This window comes from Eleginops maclovinus, chromosome 15, assembly GCF_036324505.1.
Source record: "Eleginops maclovinus isolate JMC-PN-2008 ecotype Puerto Natales chromosome 15, JC_Emac_rtc_rv5, whole genome shotgun sequence".
Lineage (NCBI taxonomy): Eukaryota > Metazoa > Chordata > Actinopteri > Perciformes > Eleginopidae > Eleginops > Eleginops maclovinus.
Window position 1 is genome coordinate 16,544,852 of NC_086363.1, and position 19,472 is coordinate 16,564,323.

At 40.5% G+C, this 19,472-nt stretch overlaps 2 protein-coding genes and 1 long non-coding RNA gene across 3 annotated transcripts in view; 2 read left to right on the forward strand and 1 right to left on the reverse strand.

Annotated features, from left to right (window-relative positions):
• vsnl1a (visinin-like 1a) overlaps window positions 1-4,558 on the reverse strand; it is a 31,844-nt gene extending 27,286 nt beyond the window's left edge. Inside the window, exon 1 of the mRNA XM_063902824.1 lies at window positions 4,296-4,558. The gene's annotated coding sequence lies outside the window, so the exon portion shown is untranslated. The remainder of the gene's footprint in view (window positions 1-4,295) is intronic.
• A 2,241-nt stretch (window positions 4,559-6,799) lies between these two features.
• LOC134877235 (RAD51-associated protein 2-like) lies at window positions 6,800-17,808 on the forward strand. Its single transcript, XM_063902666.1, has 6 exons — window positions 6,800-6,865; window positions 9,034-9,316; window positions 10,475-10,624; window positions 11,150-11,230; window positions 12,395-12,533; window positions 17,634-17,808. Exons 1-5 carry the CDS (start codon window positions 6,800-6,802, stop codon window positions 12,511-12,513), a joined length of 699 nt encoding a protein of 232 aa, XP_063758736.1. The 3' UTR covers window positions 12,514-12,533; window positions 17,634-17,808.
• LOC134876489 (uncharacterized) lies at window positions 15,076-15,504 on the forward strand. Its single transcript, XR_010167460.1, has 2 exons — window positions 15,076-15,287; window positions 15,430-15,504. It is a non-coding gene; the product is annotated as an uncharacterized LOC134876489 (long non-coding RNA).
• Window positions 17,809-19,472: the final 1,664 nt, after the last annotated feature.

Consider the following 19,472-nt stretch of genomic DNA (forward strand, 5'->3'; position numbering starts at 1 on the left):
GTCAAGCAGTTATGCCACAGATAATGTCATATGCGCACAAAAGTTTTCTGATAAAAACCATGCACCTCTCAAACAGCGCTTTTTGGCAGTACATTCAGATGCCTATGAAAAAGAAAGGAGAGGAAGTTGGACAATTCCCCCTCTCATAACTGACCCTGTGTGTGTTTCAGGGTAGAAATCTAACACAAAATTGAGCAGTAACTGAAATGATTCAGCAGCAGTGGACCAGCACAACAACACATGGCATAACGGTTTATCTGGAGTTCAGAATATAACTCTTTAATATGTGACAATTATGCCTCAAAGTTAATTGAATGGACCAAACATTGGCGCGCCCTTGCATGTGTTTGTCATCTGAGTACATTTTTATTTCTTGGTAGAAATATCAATTCTCCCCTTGGTAAAGCGTGATTTAATTATTGTTTTTTTAATCAAATTTGCTGCATATCAATATCTGCTTACATTTTGGGATTTTGTGGTGAAATTCCTGTTTTGTTAAAAGCCTCCACTGATTTAAAAGTATACGTCCATTATTAGCAAATTTTCTTTTTTCCGAATCGACTTACATACAGTCCAATACCGCAGACCGGAGCAGTTTAGAGTTAAGTATCTTGCCCAATTACAGTTCAACCTGTTGACTACAGGGGTTGAGGATTGAACGACTGACCATCTGATTTGAAGACGCCTATTTAGCCCCTGCCATCACTCCCCCTGAAAGTGGGACATGTGAGAATCTGATTAAATAAAACAAAGTACAGAGGCAAAGATATCCCGACATTACTCTTCAGCATGGTTCTAGACACAAAAAACACTGGAAACTACATTTCCCAATTCCAAAAACCTCCCTGCGTGGGAAACACTCTTGTCTTTCGCACTAAACCACCCCAGTTTGGACGGGCTTTCTGTTATAAATGTAATGTGTGCCGGGCCGACATGGCATTGCTATTACATCACTAGGGTTATACAGTGGTGCAGTGATTGCATATTTTAACAGGTTGACCCAGAATTTAGCAACGCAAAGGGAACTTTCCAAATACTAAAAGGGATCTATTTCATTGTAGTTTGTAATGGTACAGAAAATAAAAACTGTGGCAAACACACGTTTATGATTTTAACTATATTTATGGTCGATTTTTTTTGACCAAAAATGCCATCAGTAGAAGTTAACGCTAACGCTAGGCTACAAACAATCTTCATCACATTCGGCTGACTGCGCATGACTGATGCTAAGCTAATGGGAGCTAATGTTAAACGTCAATCAGTCAATTGTTAGACGCACAAAAGCTTTAGACAATAATAACTGGGGTATTTACTGACGTATATTATGTCGTAGAACAAAAAGGGGACATTTATTCAGCTTGTGTTAACCACAGATCTTATTTCAGGCATCCAACGAAAGACGTAAAAATGCTAACTTATTTTTTTCACTCATTCCTGCACCACTCTATTTTCCCAGTTTTCAAAGACTTTCCACAAAGATATTTTGTAACTCCAGTAAATAGCAAAAACATTTTTGATAAGGGAATAATTTTATTCATGAATCAGTAAATGCTACCCAGTGTTTAGCGTCCACCCTAAGGCTTAACAACCATGCGCTGACTAGAGAATTGTATATTAGAATATCAGACCTGCAGCAATCACAATCACCATGCAGTTATGCGTTAAACTATACTGTCTGAATACGTCAACACTTTTTCTCTGTGCTTAGCAATCAGAAACGTCCTGCTACATGAAAAGAAAGTCCCTAAGTGCTGCAGTGAAAGTGAGGAGGCAGCACAGTCTGACAGCAAGTTGCCAACACTTTTCTGTTACAACACAGGCTGTCAGACAGGATGGGCTGAGCCTGGACACTGCAGCTGCAGCGGGAGAGAGGTGTGTCCCGGGAGAGACATGCTTGCCATTATGTACCTTTATAGTAGTGTGTGCACATCTGTTTGTATCTATTCAGCAGGTACGTGAATGAATGCACATGTACAATTTGTGTGCAACCTACAGAAATCATCATTAAGTATTAATCTTAAGTGGTGCATTTGAAGGCATCGCAGGCATATCACCAGCCCATTGTCAGCATTACGATGCAGCATATACAACTTAGAAAGCATCCAGGGAATTATTATGATGAAAAATTCAAAACTACATGTTCATTGACTTCTAATATGTACACAACATGCTCAAAGTTGCATGCACCATAATGCACTCGTCTCGTCTGCATCTGTATTGTGTCTGGTGGCCAGCTTTGAGTCACGATGTGAGCTTTCCATATCACACCAAAAACTGCTATTATAATAAGATGTGATAACTTTTGCCCATTGCACAATAATTTATCTCCACTGTTTAATTTAGGATGTACAAAAAGGCAAGATAACACTTAAATAAATCACACTTTTTTTTTTAATACCGCCCACTCAGCTCTGCTTGTATAAAACCTGCAACTGCACAACCTTTAAAGTGACGCAAGTGGCAACATGGTATGGTGGAGCACTTTCACAACATCATCTTCGTACGCCTTTTATTTTGTAGACACCTTCATTTTGTGTCAGTTTTCACAGATATGAGATGTGTGATGGTCAGGTTGGCCCAAACAGAATGCACCTTTTTATGCAGGTTCACCAGGTGAGAGGAATTTATGTTTAAATCTGTCTTCAATATCAGCCCCTTTAATCATTTTCAGAGCTAAGTCAGAGCCTCTCTCATTTGTCTTTTTAACCGGCATCAACTTTGTACTGCAATAGAAGGAGGAATGGAATGAAAAGCATCCTTGAATGTTAGATAACTGAACAAATGTTTCCCTTTAGCAACTACTTGACAATCAACAGCCTGCAGATGTGATAATGATGGAAATCCCTCTATATTATACATTTTCTTTAAGTAGCAGTAAAAGATGTCGTGATAAAAAATATGAATATTTGATCATGATATTTGATGGATTCAGAGGCATGACTCTTGTTAGCACAAAACACTGAACACACCCCTCCCTCCCCCCTGTAAGCTCTTAATTCTATGCATGGATGGTAATGGTTTGCACCAGTTACTCATATCTACAAGGGGGGAAAAAGCAAGCAGAATGCTGCATAATCAGCAGATGTCAGTGCTTCATTTTAGCTTAAAAAAAAAAACACAAAGAGTCTGGGACAAGACACTGGGTCAGACTGCAGTGCAATGCAGTGCAGGGCACCAAACCTGAGTCATTACCCTTTGTCTTCTAGCCTACTGGGAGCCACAATGACAACACATCATAGCTCTATCTGCAGACAGGTGTGGACTGACACATTTTACAGTCCTGTAACAATCAGCAGACATGCCCCCGAGCCGGGCGGATGGCATATATCTCTGTCCCTTTACCAGCATTTGCAAACAGGGGATGACCTTGAGATGCAGGCAGAGCCCCAGCAAAAAGAAGCAACATTAGATATGAATTATGCAGATAGAGGGTGTGATCCAGGCAAATCTGGGAGATTTCTGTGAAATCCTGCTTTCTTTAGTGTCTACAAATGTGTGTTGTGTATGTGAATATGTGAATGAATGTGTGTGTGTGTGTGTGTGTGTGTGTGTGTGTGTGTGTGTGTGTGTGTGTGTGTGTGTGTGTCTGTGTGTGTCTGTGTCTGTGTGTGTGTGAGAGTGTAGGACAGGTGGGGGTGCAAAAAGCATACAGTAGAGGCTGGTGGATGAGTTGTGCTCATCGTGCATGCATTGATTTGCAACAAAAGTGGCCTCATTGTGATGATGATGGGGGCTAAAGGGACATACCACACCCCCACCTGCACACACATTCTCACGCGCGCGTGTCACACACACACACCCTCTTGCAACATCAGCACCAGTGCCAAACTATACCAGAATCACACCACATCGTGCCACGTCGTGCCAAGCAGAGACATCCCATGCAAAAGCCACATTTATAGTCGACAGAATTCAGTCTGCATGTTTTGCATACATCAGCCGTCACCAATGCACATTTACCCTGTCTTTACACTTTAGTTGTTGAATTTAAATCGTAGTGTATGTGTGTATGAGTAGTTAGTCACCGGAGCAAGACAGAAACATGTGTATCCAATGCAGACAAGTCGCAAATGTACGTGCAAAACGTTCAAATGGCAAAATATAAAAGGCTTAATTGATTTTTGATGAGTCGATATTGTAATTTGCGTATTTTTAATCCTCTAATTAACCCATAAATTAGCCCAATGGGTGAAGCATTGTAGATTGAAACATCCATGTCAATGTGAAAGAATATGTTTATATTTTCTCCATGCACATAGTTTTTGTTAAAATATCACACAGATCATCCAACCTACCTTGAAAGAGTGCCGAGTCAACGGGATAAGTCTGGACTGATGTCTGGATTGGTCCACGAAACCTGAAGAGGACGGGGGGGAAAGAAGCGATTCAAAAGGTTTGAAACTGCTCTTCTGTCGAGCCACTAGTAGCGTTATAGTTTTGTCGAGTGTTTTATTTAATTCTATGGAGCTTTTGCGGGAGAAAAGTCAGCCTCGACTGAAAGTAAGCGGTGCGGGTCCGTAGGATGATGCTGCTAAACACACACTGGTGCTGATGTACTGAGAGGAGGCGACAGATACTGAGGGAGAGGGAGAGAGAGAGAGAGAGAGGGAGGGAGTGCATCTCTGTCTCTTTCGCTCCCTGTGTTTGGTTGAGTATTCCAAAGGCTGTATGGCAGTAGCATGATGTCGCAAAGAATAAGTTAAAAAATAAAGGAAGCAGCAGGAAATAACAAATACAAACACTGGTGTTCATATTCGACTGAACTATATATTAACGGACTTTCCACTTTCCAGCACTATATACATTTTTCTAATTTGTTGAAGCTGAGACAATGCAAATAAGGCTATTGTTAGCTAGCTATACCATTAACGTAAAGGGAGTCCTTCTATGATTACGGCAGCATTTTGGCGCCACATAGAGGACAACAGGGAAACGTCAGTACCAAAAGCTAACGTTAGCCAACAACAGGTCCCTTGGTTAGGTATGTCAAGCTCAATTATAGACTTAATAAGAAGTAAAGTAACTTTAAAAAATATAAATTAAGTAAAATATATTGCTATCTTAGAACATCAGTGACGGTCATACTTAATTTTTCTAATTTGTTGAAACTGAGACAATGCAAATAAGGCTATTGTTAGCTAGCTATACCATTAACGTAAAGGGAGTCCTTCTTCTATGTTTACGGCAGCATTTTGGCGCCACATAGAGGACAACAGGGAAATGTCAGTACCAGAGGCTAACGTTAGCCAACAACAGGTCCCTTGGTTAGGTATGTCAAGCTCAATTATAGACTTAATAAGAAGTAACTTAAAAAAAATATAAATTAAGTTAAATATATTGCTATCTTAGAATATCAGTGACTGTCATAGTTAATTTCCGAAATTAAGAATTAGGTTATTGAGTTCAAAATGTTTGTTAGTGTTTTTTGTTTGAGCTAACCGCTTACATTAGCTGTATATGGTATGTTTAGGTTAACAAACTTGAAATGGCAAATTAGTGGTTTAAGTTAAGAAAATGGGTTGGTTCAAAACAGAACTCATACATTTTTAACATACGTAAACTGGCCATAGCAACATTGGTGAAACATGTCAGTCCACACTGCACTAACACTGCAATTTATTTTTCTTGGGGGAGAGCTTTGTGTATTATATTTTTGTTATTATATCCTTTATTGCTTGAAATATCAAAAATCGAAACACAGTCATGGCTAATGGAACATATATCATTAATGTGATAAGAAACACCTGTGCTTTTTTTCTATCGAGTTTCTATCAAGTCAAAACGTTTGATTTTAAAATAGCCTAGTGCGTGTAAAAAAAGATAGCATTGTCAAAAACTGATTCCCAGCATTGGGGTGTTATAGTAGAGAAGCAGCAGAGCAGTTACAGTGCTGTCTCTGTATTCTGCACAGTGAATCAGAATCATGCTGTGTAACAATCTGCTGCGGTATAGGAAATCCACACAGTGCATATTATGTTGTTGTGGTTTGCCTTGGGATTACTTTAATGTGTTTTGAAACTGCATGTTGGGCATGTGTGAGAACTTTTTCTATACGTTTTATACAACCATGCACATAGGCTATTATGGCAATACAGATAAATAATGGACTATAGTAGGGGCTGAGGTTTCATTAACCAGCCGGTTTTTAATCACTAGATTCAGTTCTTGGAATTGGTTTTCTAGAAATGTTATCTACTAAATGTAAGCTATGCATTGGAAACATTATTTACATGATTCCATTCTTTTGATAGTGACAATTATTGATCACAGCAGTGTGGCTTTTTGATGCAGTGTTCACACTCCAATTTCTATTTCAGGTTCAGTATATTGGACAAGATGGATACAATCCCACAAGAAGATATAAGTCCACAAAGCCAGATTGTGCTTACTTCACCTCTCTCCACAAAACGACCAAGGACAGATTTCACGATGACAAACAATCACAGTAGCAAGAGCAGGTTCGTCTTTCCAGAGCTTCTGACATTTAGGAAAGCCCTGAGCTCCCCATCATCAACAACTGTCTTCCAGGATAATACAGGCGTAGTATCCATGACAGAATGTGGGGATATTAAAGACACTCAATTAAGTGTCAGTAGTATGTTGACTACTTCACACACTGACGACGAACACACAGGTCATTCTGAAGTATGTTTGATCTCTGCTGAAATAAGCTCTAAACCTCTGCTGATAGATGAGCAGCTTTCAGCTTCTGAGACTAACACACTCAGTGTATACATGGCAGATGGTGCAGTCGGGGCATTAGCAGAGTCAATCACTTCAAGAGAAATGTCCAGTCATCATGATTGCAATCGGCTGGGGAAATCACTTGAAGACGAGCCCCCTGGTGGTTGCAGTCTTCAAGCAAGTAAAGATGAAGATGGGATACAGGTGCAAAACAGTGTCAGTCAAATCCAAGCATTCACCTTCAGTTCAAGTGATGAGAGGGTCAGATGTCACTCTGATTGCGAGTTTGAAGATGCGCCACATGACACAGGTTTCTGCGATACATGGAGCCAATCTGAGAGTAATCAGAAGAGGGGTGAGCTCGGATTGGGTGAGAATATCCTTCTCATTGAAGAAAAGGCAGAGGGTTGCAGCGTAATATCTTCCCCTGATTATACAGACTCTAAATCATTCTACTCTAACCCTGAAGAGCACCCCTCTGGGATCTTGGCAGAAAGTGTAAAAAATGAGGAAGAAATATTACAATTGCATATCTGTGAGAATGAAAATGTTGTCGTCTGTGCGGGGGAAACAAAATGCTGTGTTAATGAGACTGGCATGAGCAACAGCTCCATCCCTTCTGCTGCTGAATGTGCTGAGGGATCAATTGTTTGTTATGATGTGGTATTAGCCACAAATATTGCAATTGAGAGTGTGAGTCATGAAGCCGAAGACTTCTGTGCAGTTAAAGGAGAGCATGCTGCTGGCAAGATGATAGCCAAAGCCGGGAGTCAAACGGCTGATCACACAACAGAGACTCCATTGCCTGCAAGAATCAGTCAAGGGCCTGCTGGAGGAGATAATGAGGCAAGCCCTTTCAGTGTAATTGACCCTGCAATCTGGAGTGAAACTGACAGGGAGGCTGAAGAGAAAGAGAGATACTCAGAGAGCACTGCAGGTGTGGAATTATTCGCATCGGGAAAAGTCTGCAAGAAGGAATCACTGCTTATGCTCTGTCCTGACGTCCGGCTGTCACAGGAGGTTTCAGCTCCTGGTCAGTTTAATCACCAAAACAGAACACAGTGCAAAGTTGAAAAGGGAATATTATGTCAGTCACACTCAGATCCACAGGCTTGTCTAGTCACCACAGACGAAGCACACAATAGGGCTGGCAACGAAGGCAGCTGTCTCTGGAAACCCAGCCCCAGCAGCAGTCCATGTAGGCCAGCCGATCCTCCAACTGCAGGGGGTGGGACACAAGAAAACCATGACACTGAGGGACATCAGATGAAAGAGCCAGATCAGTCAAGCTGTTATCTTGTCAGTCCGAAGACACAGGAGGTTGAATATTCTGAAACGAATGATGAAATCGCCAGAATGGACGGGAACACTGAGATGAAGGAAAGAGAAGGATTTACAAGTTTCAAAGAAGAAATGAGAACTGAAAACTCGCCAGATATGGAAGGAAATCTTCTCCACCCAATAGAAAATCACATAGAAGACGCAACTGAAGTTCCAACTGGTGACTGCATAGTATACATCGACTGGACAGAGGGTAACACATGCACACACCTTGATGAACAATTGGGAAATAACGTTAAATGCTTCTCTGATCACACATACAATGTTGTGATAACAACAGTGGAAGGGATAACAGAGGAGCAGGAAAGAGAAGAGGCAAGTGTTAAAACTGATGTGCATAAGTTGGAGATATTAGAGAATTCTGAGTATCAGGAAGAAGACATGACTGAGGAATGCATCAGTAATTGTACAGAAGAAAACACAAGCAAAATTGAGGAAAAACAAGAAAACAAGCTTAGTTGTTTCTCTGAAACATTCATGATTGGAAATAAAGATGACATTTTGGCTTTCACTTTCCCCCAAACCACTGATGCAGTTGTGCCAAGTCCTCATGAAGTACCCCATTCAAAAAATGCTCACAGCAACCCCACAGCCCTAAACGCCACTGACAGATTTTCCTCAGCGCCATCTGCCTTAACTCTCACTGACTGTGTGCCGGGGGGCTTTGACACTTTCGAAAAGATCCAGCTCTCACTTGAAGATAATGATGGCCTGAGCAGTAGCCCTCTCCTTACCAGCATAGCCGGGCAGCAACAACTTCAACACTCTATGCTAGAGGCAGAGAGCAATGTGCATGAAGAGGTACCAGAAGAGGAGGAGGAGGAGGAGATGGACCTATTTGAATGTAACACTGAGAACATAGCAAAGGGATTTTTAAGTCAAGATACCAGCTGTATTCAAGTCCCAAACTTCATCCCAACATCATCATCAGCCAAAGTCATTGCTATCGGGTGTCCAGAGAAACAGCCTAACTGTGAATCATCTTTTAATTCCTCTGAGTGCTTCCAGGATAACTCACAATCAACGCCCTTCCCTGTTCCCTCCAAGAGCGACAGTCTAGCCTCCGATGTGAACAGCGAAAAGTTTGAGATGAAAAAGCAGTTTGACATGGTGTTGCGAGAGCTGAATTTGTATTTTGAAATCAGTTTGGGTGATTTGGCGAGTGAGAGCAGAGCACCTTCACCTGAGCAGCTGAGAGATATAACTGAAGCCCTGAAGGACGACACTTCAATCTGCAAAGAAGAACATCTCAGCAGCCCAGAAGGAGGACGGTATAGAGACACATCATCAGGTAACAGCAAACAGAAAACAATTAGTAAATCCTTATTAGAACAAAAAACTGGTTCCAGTAGTATTGACAGCAGTTATGAGGTACAGCTGTAAGCAACTTTTCTTTGACCATTCTGATTGATGGCTATCCATTTCTTCAATTACAAATGCCACTGTATTATTTATTGTTTCCCTCATGTTCTATTAATCTGCACAGTGTGTTCAGTACAAACATCATATCACATTCCCAACATCATTTTCTTTGTGCTTCTGCTGCTGCATTTCAAATGCTTTACTCACAGATACACACAGATAAATAAGTATATAAATCATAAACATAATAGCTTGATGATAGTTATACCCTATTATTTGTCTTTGTTTCCAACACTGCCATAGATACTGAAACTGAAGTAGAACTGTAGCTCTGTGAGCAAATCTTAAAACAATATTTTGACTTTTTGGGGGGAAAAGTCTTATTTGCTTTCATGCCGAGAGTCTTATCTGGTTGCTTGGAAACCTCACGGCCACAACATCCCTCTAGGAAGTGACTGCTAACAAAATTCCATCAAATAACCCTCAGACAAAACCACAACTTTTTGCTTGCTACAGAACTTAAGTGTGTGAAGGAAGATGATTTTTTCCCCCCCTTTGGACAGTCAAGCTGTTTACCCCCAGCTTCAAATAAGCTAATCTGCTGTTGGCTGTATTCTCATATTTAACTAACAGATATTAGAGTGCTATTAATATTGAATGTAACTCTTGTCAAAAAAATGAATAAAACTATTTTTGTATTTTTATAAATCTTTGAAAAAAGGGGAAAGAAGTGCATTTTAAATGTAATAAACACAGATTCTTTCTTTGTATTAATATTGCCTTTTAAAATGTTCCCAAAGTTTTCAATAGAATCAAGTCACTTTTGAAGCAGACAACTAATAATAATAAACAACACTGTAAAGCCATCAGTCAGCAAAAACTAGACAATTAAATCAAAGTCAAACACTCTGCTCTCATCCTTAAATTATTTCTCATACCTCAGATAAAAGATGAACATGAGGCTGGAGAACTGGCTGTCAGTTTTTAATTGTCTTTTTGACACCACACTAATGCTCAAACATCAAGGATCACACACTGCTGCCATACGAACAAATCCTGACAGCACTGTGGGTTGCATGTTGTTCAGAGGATGTGGATGAAGCCGGCAGCCTGGAGATGTGTGGAGGTGGTGCAGTGGTTTCTTGTCCCTCTGGCCCCGGAGACGGGGAGCAGGAGGTGCCCCTCGGCAGCCACCTGTGCCAGGAAACATTCAAGCGCCCTGCAGAGGAACAGAAAGGTTTGTTGTTTTACTTTGTAAAGATTAAAGTCAGCCTAAAAAGTTTGTTATATCTTGAGGTAGAAAAGAAGTGACCCAGTAATCAGTGTTTAAAACAAGGCTGAAACTAATTCAAATGGCTTGGCTCGACCGGAAAACTTCTTTGAAGCAAAAACAAACAATTGAAATGAAGTCTGAGCTTGAAAATGTTTTAATTAGAGCTAACTGCGCTTTTGTTCCAGTGCTTTCAATATGGCATTTATTTTTCCAGACTGCTGGGTGACAGACTTTCAAAAAGGGCAGTTAGGTTAATTCATTAAGGAAATACAATTGCTTTTATTGATTGATTGATTGGTCTTTTCATATTGTGGCGCAGCTTCCCGTCATGAATGTTCAAATATTAATTTCCCTTAATTAGCTGCTATGGAACGATAACAATGGCATGAATGCAAAAGGGGTTGTTTAGGGACAAACAGAGAAATAAAAAAGACAGAATTAGCGGGTCCCTCCTCGCTGTCTCTAACCGCCAATGTGTTTATTTTTCAGAGACCCGGGAGATGGAGCAGGAGAAGATAATGTGGTCTCCGTCTTTCGTGTGTCAGCCGCTCCTGGAACAACTGAGCCACAGTGAGTTGCTACTGGAGTCGCAGACAAAAGACCCTGAGCATTTTGTTGATAGAATGTGGGTCTTTGAGTCACAATCGTTTCAAGATTCTGAAAGAAAGGGCACTTTAAAGGGTTTTTAATGTCCTCACATATTGTTTGTTGACAATTTTATGAATCAGTGTAGTGAGTAAAGTTCACATATTGTGACATAAAAGCAAACTTAGAACGTCAAAGAAAAACTAAAGTATATGACCAAGCATAGCAGCTGCTCTCCGCTGCATTATAAAGCCCAGTGTGTCTGCTGGGATTTAGGTGCGCTGTCCTCTGAATGTTTAAAAGGAGCGTCAGGCTAACAACCTGTCTGCCAGGAGATGAGATGTGTTCACCTTGTCAGATTGAGGATATAAATCAAGTCTAATAGCATGCCTTCTGTTTCCGCACATTGAGAAGGACTATGTTAATCTTGTCAGCTCTGGAAAGCAAAATAAACCATCACCATTTGTTCTTTGCATCCTCTAACAGAAGCCAAGAGAATATTCTGTGGGGCTTTGGGGCCCAAAAAAATGCACACACACTGCTCAATGCAGGGCACCAGGCATGCAGGACTGATATATAATGTGATTAGTTTAATGCTGTCAATCAATAAGGATTAATCACAGGTTATTGGCCTGAAGTCCAGCAATTTTCAGACATTTCAATCATCAGAGACAGATTTTAAGTAGCAATAGTTGTCTGTATGAAATCATGCCAAACTGTAGTTGGTTAACCAAAGGAGTGGCTTATTACAGGCAGCAGGAAGAGTGTAGTCTTCCTGATTGAACCCACGCTTCGTTATGGTCTATCAGTGTTTCCTGTTTTATACTGAAAAGTCTTCACCCCCCGTTATGTCTGTTTTTACTTCCTGTCTCAGTGTTGTCCCACCTCTTTGATTGTCTACTCACCTGCTGCCCTTGTGTTTTTGTCTTGTCCCTGTGATTAGTCCTGCTTGTATTTAAGTCTCCTGTTAGCCTTTCAGTTCCTTGATTGTCGTTTAATGGTGAGTTTTGTTTGCCTTGCCCTGTTCTGCCTGGATTTCCTGCTATCAAATGTATTTTCTGCAAATTGAGTCTCTGTACCTGCACTGGGGTTAACCCTGTCTGCCTCCACGCTTAGCTTCATTTTATGTTTGTGTTTCTATGTTTGCAGGACAACCCGAGCAATACAAGAGACTGGAGCCGATGAGAACATGCACCAGGCCCATCCGGATCGGACTTTCAAAGAGAGCCAAGACCAAACACCTACATCTCCCCCACCCCTACAAGTGAGCGTTCACAAAGCAATCAAGGTGATGTACACGCGTGTTAAGAAGCTTTCCTTTGTTGCAATATTCAATAGCTGGAATTTTATTATCTGCTCAGTTAATCTTTCATGGTTTTCTTCTTCTATGCTTTCTTGGAGGTGTTCTGGTTCCTGTTCATTTCAACTCCCTGGTTATCCAGGGAGTGTTAAATCCTCATAATGCCAACATTTATATGCATCTTGTTGTTCGAGGTCTGCCGCTGTTTGCTCACAATCTAATATGTGTTTGTTGATAAAAGAAAATGTACTTCCTGTTCATACTTTCCCTCCTGGAAAATGTTCAGCTTTGAAAAACTCTCTAGTAATGTTTGTATTTATATGTGTATTTATATATTTATTTCTGTATTTATTGGCTTTCAACCTAGATAAGGGTTTTATTTATATAATATTTATCTATACTAGTTTTCCCCGGTGTGTTATATATAATTGGTTCTTATGTGTTCCACTGTGGGTGTATTGATACAGTTTTCTACTTGTTCCTGTTATGTGTGGGCGGACTCAGTCAGGCTAAATGATCAGAGCATTCTCTGGTGTTTTTATACCATTACACAGATTCACATGTACTGTATGCAACATATCCTTGAGCAGTTCTGTGGGAGGAAAGCTTTTGAAAATGGCCTATTGAATTCAATAATTGCATGAAATGTGTTTTTATCTACTATACAATGTATACATGCTTGACAATGGCACTTCTCAGGAATACAATAATACCCAACATATGTCTTTGTGTAATTTGTTTGCCAAATGAGTGAATAACTCCTCATTAGATTCACTCTTTTTCAAAAACTCCCTCCGCTAAATGTACTTCTGTCATAGTGACAGAAATTACAATAAATATAACTGAGGTGATTTCAAATGAAGCCCTCCTTATTTGTAAGCTCTCTGATGAAGCTATTGACTGTGTAACACGAATGCTGTTTACCTCACTAAATGTTGAACAGGTTTCCAGATACAACAGATGCATAGATACTGATCACTTGTCCTAGTGGCTGCAGGCAATGGAAGTGACACCTCAGGTCGATTTATAACGATGGTATTAAGCTCTGTTTGGGTTTGTTTCCTTGCCATCCGCAGCTCCCTAAGTCTGAAGTGAACACAATTGTTTTTACTCTTTAAGTCAGGCGGGGTTTTTTTCTCCAAAACTAAAGTGCATGTTGGAGACAGATCCAGTGGGTAGAAGCGAGGCAAACAATGACAGCTTGACTGCATCTGTTTAAATAAAAAGCAGAGCCATATTTTCTGTGCTTACTTTTAGTCACTGGGTTGTTTTCAAAGCAGCATTGTAGGGCTGGAAGATTTGGAAAGAACAACTAACTGCAGTTATTGAAACTGATATTGCAATTGCAATATGATTTGCAATATTAAAGGGTACATTAAGTTGAGGAACTCTACCATACAAGGATGTTTTATTTAGTCCTTATTATACTTGAAGTTATTCAGGTTTTCGCTTTCTTCTGGTGTGTCATATGGGTTTTTGTGCATGTAGATGGTCTGCAATAGCTAAAATCCCCAAATTCCCTCCAGACAGAGTTTCTCCAAATCATTGTATGTGATTGGTTAAGGGGCGGGACGTTGACTAATCACAACAGAGACGATCAGCTAACCAATCAGAGCAGACTGGGCTCTGGTTTCAGACAGAGGGTGAAAAGAGGTGCTGCAGCACAGGCAGTATGAGAAAAATAAAGAGCTTTTGAACATTAAAGCACGGAGACATGTAGTAGTAGTAAAGGCACAAAATACAATTAGGAACCTGCAAATGAGCATAATATGGACCCTTTAAAATGAGGATCTATACCATACAAGGACTGTTGCTCTTTGAATAACATTTTGATTAATTGTGTGGCCAATCACCATATACCTGCCTGTTGAACCTGCCATTTTAACTGATGATCTGAAACTCGAGTCGGTTTATTGAGTCTTTTTGTAAAAGACCAGAATAGAAATGTAGAAATGACATCCCTTATTTTGTATTTAAAAAGACTAATTAGAATGTTTCTCTTAAATCTAGCTCCAATTGTTCCCTTTCTGTCAGCAGGAGCCCCCTCAGTGTATTTTATCAAAGCAATTTAACCGTTCTTGTAGTGACTGATGTTTTTTCAGACTTTTTTTCTCACCCTGATCAAATATCTGAATCAAAATGATTGGATTTATTTTTCTTGTGACCATAACAGATTTTTGGGGGAGCATTTTGTATTAGGTAGCGAGGTGTCTCGTCTGGCAGACAGGCAAATCAAAATCAAAAAGAAACAACTCAACGGTACGGCTTTCCAATAATAATTGGATTCAGACGCTAGGCATTCAGCCTGCCTTTTTAATCAGGCACAGTCTAAAGGCTGAGGGACTTGAATTAGATTTTTTCCCAGGTAATAATGAATTTGTCAATGCTAGTTGCGGCTGAGCCATATCTGCTTAGTTTGTTTGATGATTTGCCACATGGAGATGGATATTTCTTCACTCTGCAGCTGAAAGCCTATTCCTCCCAGCCATGGATAATGTGGCATCAAACAAGTGTGAGCATAGGACCAATATCTGTGGAGGAACTCCAGGCCTGAAGGGGGCAGAGAGAGCTCACCCAGACACTCAACAGACAGGATGCAACCCATGTTTCTGGAGGGACCGATTTCACCTGCGCACCTCTAATCAAGCATGAGTATAAAATGTTTGGAGTTAGCTCGGCGAGCCCTCTTTGCTCGGTCTCCTCAGCCTACTGACAGCTCATGTTCAACCACAGACGCAACTGGTATGGACTTCAAATGTTTAGTTTGAAAGAATCATTTGTTTGCTGTTTTCTGTTTGAGTTTGATCTGTTTTGAATTTAAATGAGATGTTTAGTTTAATGATCATGATTGATGCGTACTGATGCATACTTTTGTTTCTTAAAGGTTATCAACCTATTCTTCCTCTGGAATTTCACTTTGTGCCATCAATCTGAAAGAAAATAAATCACCAGAACGGAACAGAGTTGTCCCCTTGCATTATTTGTGTTGAACAAGCCGTTTTCAAGTTTGGGCAGAGCTGAATCTGAATCTTAACATCTGGATAACTTGACAGATAAAGACCCTTTTTATTTCTAAAACTATTTATATTACACTAACTTAATGTTCCATGCTTTGTTTGTAAAATAATTCAATCCATTATTATTTCCTATCAATTACACACAGGCCAGTAATCTTTTGTTTTAGTTGCGCTTCACTTGCGGTGCAGTGGAGTGCGTAAGCAATGCACTCTTCTTACATAACTGTCACATTGCAGAATTAGCATTATGAGGCATAACAGCATGCTTTGTGAAAAGGGTGGCAAATAAATTCCAGACCGCTTTAGAGTTTAACGAGCCAGACTGTTATCACCAGGAAGTATGCTCTGTCCTAAAAGAGTACTTGGCCTACATACTGTAGGTACATTTGAAAGTAGACTGTGAATTTGGAAATGCTCCAAATGCTGCAGCTGGTGGATGAAAGATTAGTCTAAGATGGGACTTTAATACATCATTTTTTAGGTCATATTTGTTTTGGGATATGTTTCTTTTTATATATTTGCAACATAATTAGCACCAGGAATAACCATTTGCAAAAAAAACCAGTTTTAACCCTTACACACTGTGATCTATAACTTTGAATTGTTCGGTTTACATTGTAATTTATCTCTGATTAATCAAATGAGGAACTTTTAGGTGGCACAGCTCCACACAATGTGCAATGTGGGTGTGGAACATAAATATACAGTTACTCTTCCACGATATTAAAGAACAGAAGCGCTACAGAGGAAAACTTCTATATATCCCCCCTTCCCCCGGAATGTGTGTGTTCGTGTGGTCTGACCTGCCCATTGGGCTTCCATTGTAGAGAAGGAAGGAAAAACCCAGATTACAAAAGGACCAGTATGTAGGTGTTGGCCAATTTCTCACTGGCAGTAATGGAAATCGATACATTTTATGGTCTACATGGCAAAGCATTTAGACCTCTGAGAAGGCAGAGAGAGCTGAGAAGTGAGCACAAGCTACATGTAATGAACTGACTCTAGATCACTCGACATCAGGGAGAACTGTGACTACCTCGGTGTAACAGCACAATCAGAATTGTTCGCTCTGTGTGATTAAAAACGGAGGAAACTACCAACTATGCGGTAGTTTCTTAAGGTTGGAAGAACAAACTTGGACTGTTTTCCCCCTAAATCATAGTCTATGCATTCGATTATACTTTTTTTTTTCATTTACGTCAGATGTGCTGTAAGGGTCCTTTTAGAGACGGTGAGGAGGCTATAACAGCTGCACTGCATTTTCTTACAAAATGACTCCTCTCCCTTCTCACAGAAGCATCACTGTATAAACCACGTACCGGAAATGATGATATAACGACACAACCTGGGGATTCAAGATGTTGAATTCCAGAAATGGAACCTGACAGGGATACATTCCTTTTGTTTTTAGTTCTTCCCCACCACACAAATTAAAGGGACAAGGCAGCACTCATTTGGTTATTTCCATTAGGGGTAAACTGGGCATATTCCCAGCATGGGAGTCCGAGTAATGTGATTATGCTTGTGGAGAGACCTTGAAGACGTGGAAAAACCCTTGAATCATTTCTATGGTTCCACAAGAATCACTGTGTCCTACACTTTGAAAACGTATTACTGTAAAGCTCTGGATAATAAAGGGCATCACAAAATATGCTTTAAATATCCCACTGTTGAAAAAGCCGTTATTACATGCCTTCGAATTTGTGCTCTTTCTCGGCCCATTCTTCCTTCAGATTGTAAAGAAAGAGAATTAAATGAACAAACTAAACATCGGAAAATAATGGCTTGTTTTTCCTGTGCAAAGAAAAACATCTTTATATTGCCACGGTTACCTTGAGTAAACAACCTTAAGGTTTGTCTGCCACATTTCAGGACATGCTGATGCATCTGTGTATTATTATCAAAGCAGAAGCTGTATCACACTGTCAGCAGCAGACTACAGCGTCTCTCCAAAGCAAACAAGCAAGGCGTAAGCTAACAGAATGTGTGTGTAAAGCACTATATGTGTATTCACTCACACGCACACTCTCTTACACAAACTAAGCCTGCATGTATTTCCTGCCTTTTCCAGATCAATAGCAATCACCGGGCCACAGTAGCAGAATCAGATGATCGACCCGGAGACTAAAAATACTCTGGAATATCTATCGCCTAGCATGCTGCTGAGTCCAACGCTGCACTGTGATGCCATGAAAGTGACCAGAACTAAACCCTGTTGATTCTACAAACGTCCTTTCATGGATACTTCCGTCATAAGTACATGATGCACCTTATTAAATCTGTCGAGAAATCGTGGAAAACCAACTCTGGCTCTGATTTTTAACAAATATATTGCTCAGTGTGGGTTCTAAGGATTTCAAAGTTGTTGAATCCCACTTGATTTATCTCGCCCAACACCTAAAAGTGGACAGTATGTGAACACTTGAAATATTGACGTTGCTGATTCACTCAGGTCTGCACGTACAATAATCTCTATTTTGGTCCCGAGCAGATCGCAAGGTAGGGAGTCCAGAAAAAAGACAGTAAGAGGATTTCAGTGTCGAGTGTTACGACACAAATTTTAGCCGTTCCTGAAAAGCTCTAATTAAATTGGCGTCGACTGAACAGAGACCCGTGTGAGCTCGACAAACAGCAGTGTCAGTTTAATAAACACCCGCTGACTCATGACGGAGCCTGGATCAACCTTGGGTGGGGGAGTGGGGATGAGGGGGCGACTCAGACAGCTGTTTGGAGCTTTTATTAAAGCTCAGCACACAGTCTCTACGAATGCCAGTGCATATGTTTGTTTACTCTTCACACTTTATGCTGCCTGAAGATTTAAGAGATTACTGTATCGTTCATTTCGGAATAAACTCTGGCAGTGGGCTATGTTCGCCATCCCTCTGCTCAGTCATGACCACCTAGAAAAGACAGATTCACCGTACAGTCAAAAGTAAATTAAGATTTCAGGCGCTTATCAATAAACATTTAAGGTCATCACTGACAGAAGAAAGTCCTACATTGGAAATGTAGGACTTTTGAAGACCAATGTGCAGTAAAGAATCCTAAGACCCAAAAATGACTTGAAGTCCCAAGTTTTTTAACGTGTTTGTTGTTAGAACTCTGGAATAGAGTCTGTGGTTAACACAAGCCTAACAAATGTTTACGTTTTGGTTATACAACTTTAAAAATGTCAGTAAATACCCCATTCACTTCAGACTTTAAAGCTTGTATGTGTCATAAAACAACATCAAGTGGAAAGCGGAAATAATCGATACAGCATAGTATTGCGATACTTTGCATGGCGATATTGTATCGATACACAGATGCCAAGTAACAGTATTTTATTATATAAACTATTTATATTGCAAATCCAAATGACGGTGATCAGCTTTTTGTTGTGCAGTCATGGCCAATGGCGGCGCTGGGGGGGGGCAAGCAGGGTCTTAAGACCCTCCAGTCAAAGGCTTTGCCCCCCCATTTGCCCCCCCTGCCCTCGAAACATATAAGCATTACAAACTATAATCCAAATAAAGGAAAAATTAAGACACCACCGAGACATAACAAACATAGGTAACCGTCCGACAACAATTGTTTATAACGTTGCTGTAGTGGTCCGTATTACAGAAGCGTCTGTATCTTTTTAGTATGTGTAGTGCGATTTGATTGGCAGTTTGCACGCAGACGGCACTCAGACGTGCGTTTGACGTTCATGTTGGTGGCGGTTGACGCATAGCGGCTAGTTAACGACAGAGCAGATTAGCGAGTGACAGAGCAAAATGGACCGTTTTGTAATGTTAATTTCCAGAAAGCGGATGAGAGTGGATGATGGTGGTGGCGGCGGTGATTTGCGGATGCACAGTACGATGGAGGAGGACAGAGTGGACATGGACAGTGAGGATGAAGAGGCGGATGAAGAAGCGGCGGTAAT

Excerpts from the sequence above, each read along its gene's own strand:
- LOC134877235 (XM_063902666.1), top strand. The coding sequence starts at position 6,800 with ATGATTGCAATCGGCTGGGGAAATCACTTGAAGACGAGCCCCCTGGTG. Across the intron at positions 6,866-9,033 it reads TGGTTGCAGTCTTCAAGCAA|GATAACTCACAATCAACGCC; the intron begins GTAAAGATGAAG and ends GAGTGCTTCCAG. Across the intron at positions 10,625-11,149 it reads CCCTGCAGAGGAACAGAAAG|AGACCCGGGAGATGGAGCAG; the intron begins GTTTGTTGTTTT and ends TTTATTTTTCAG.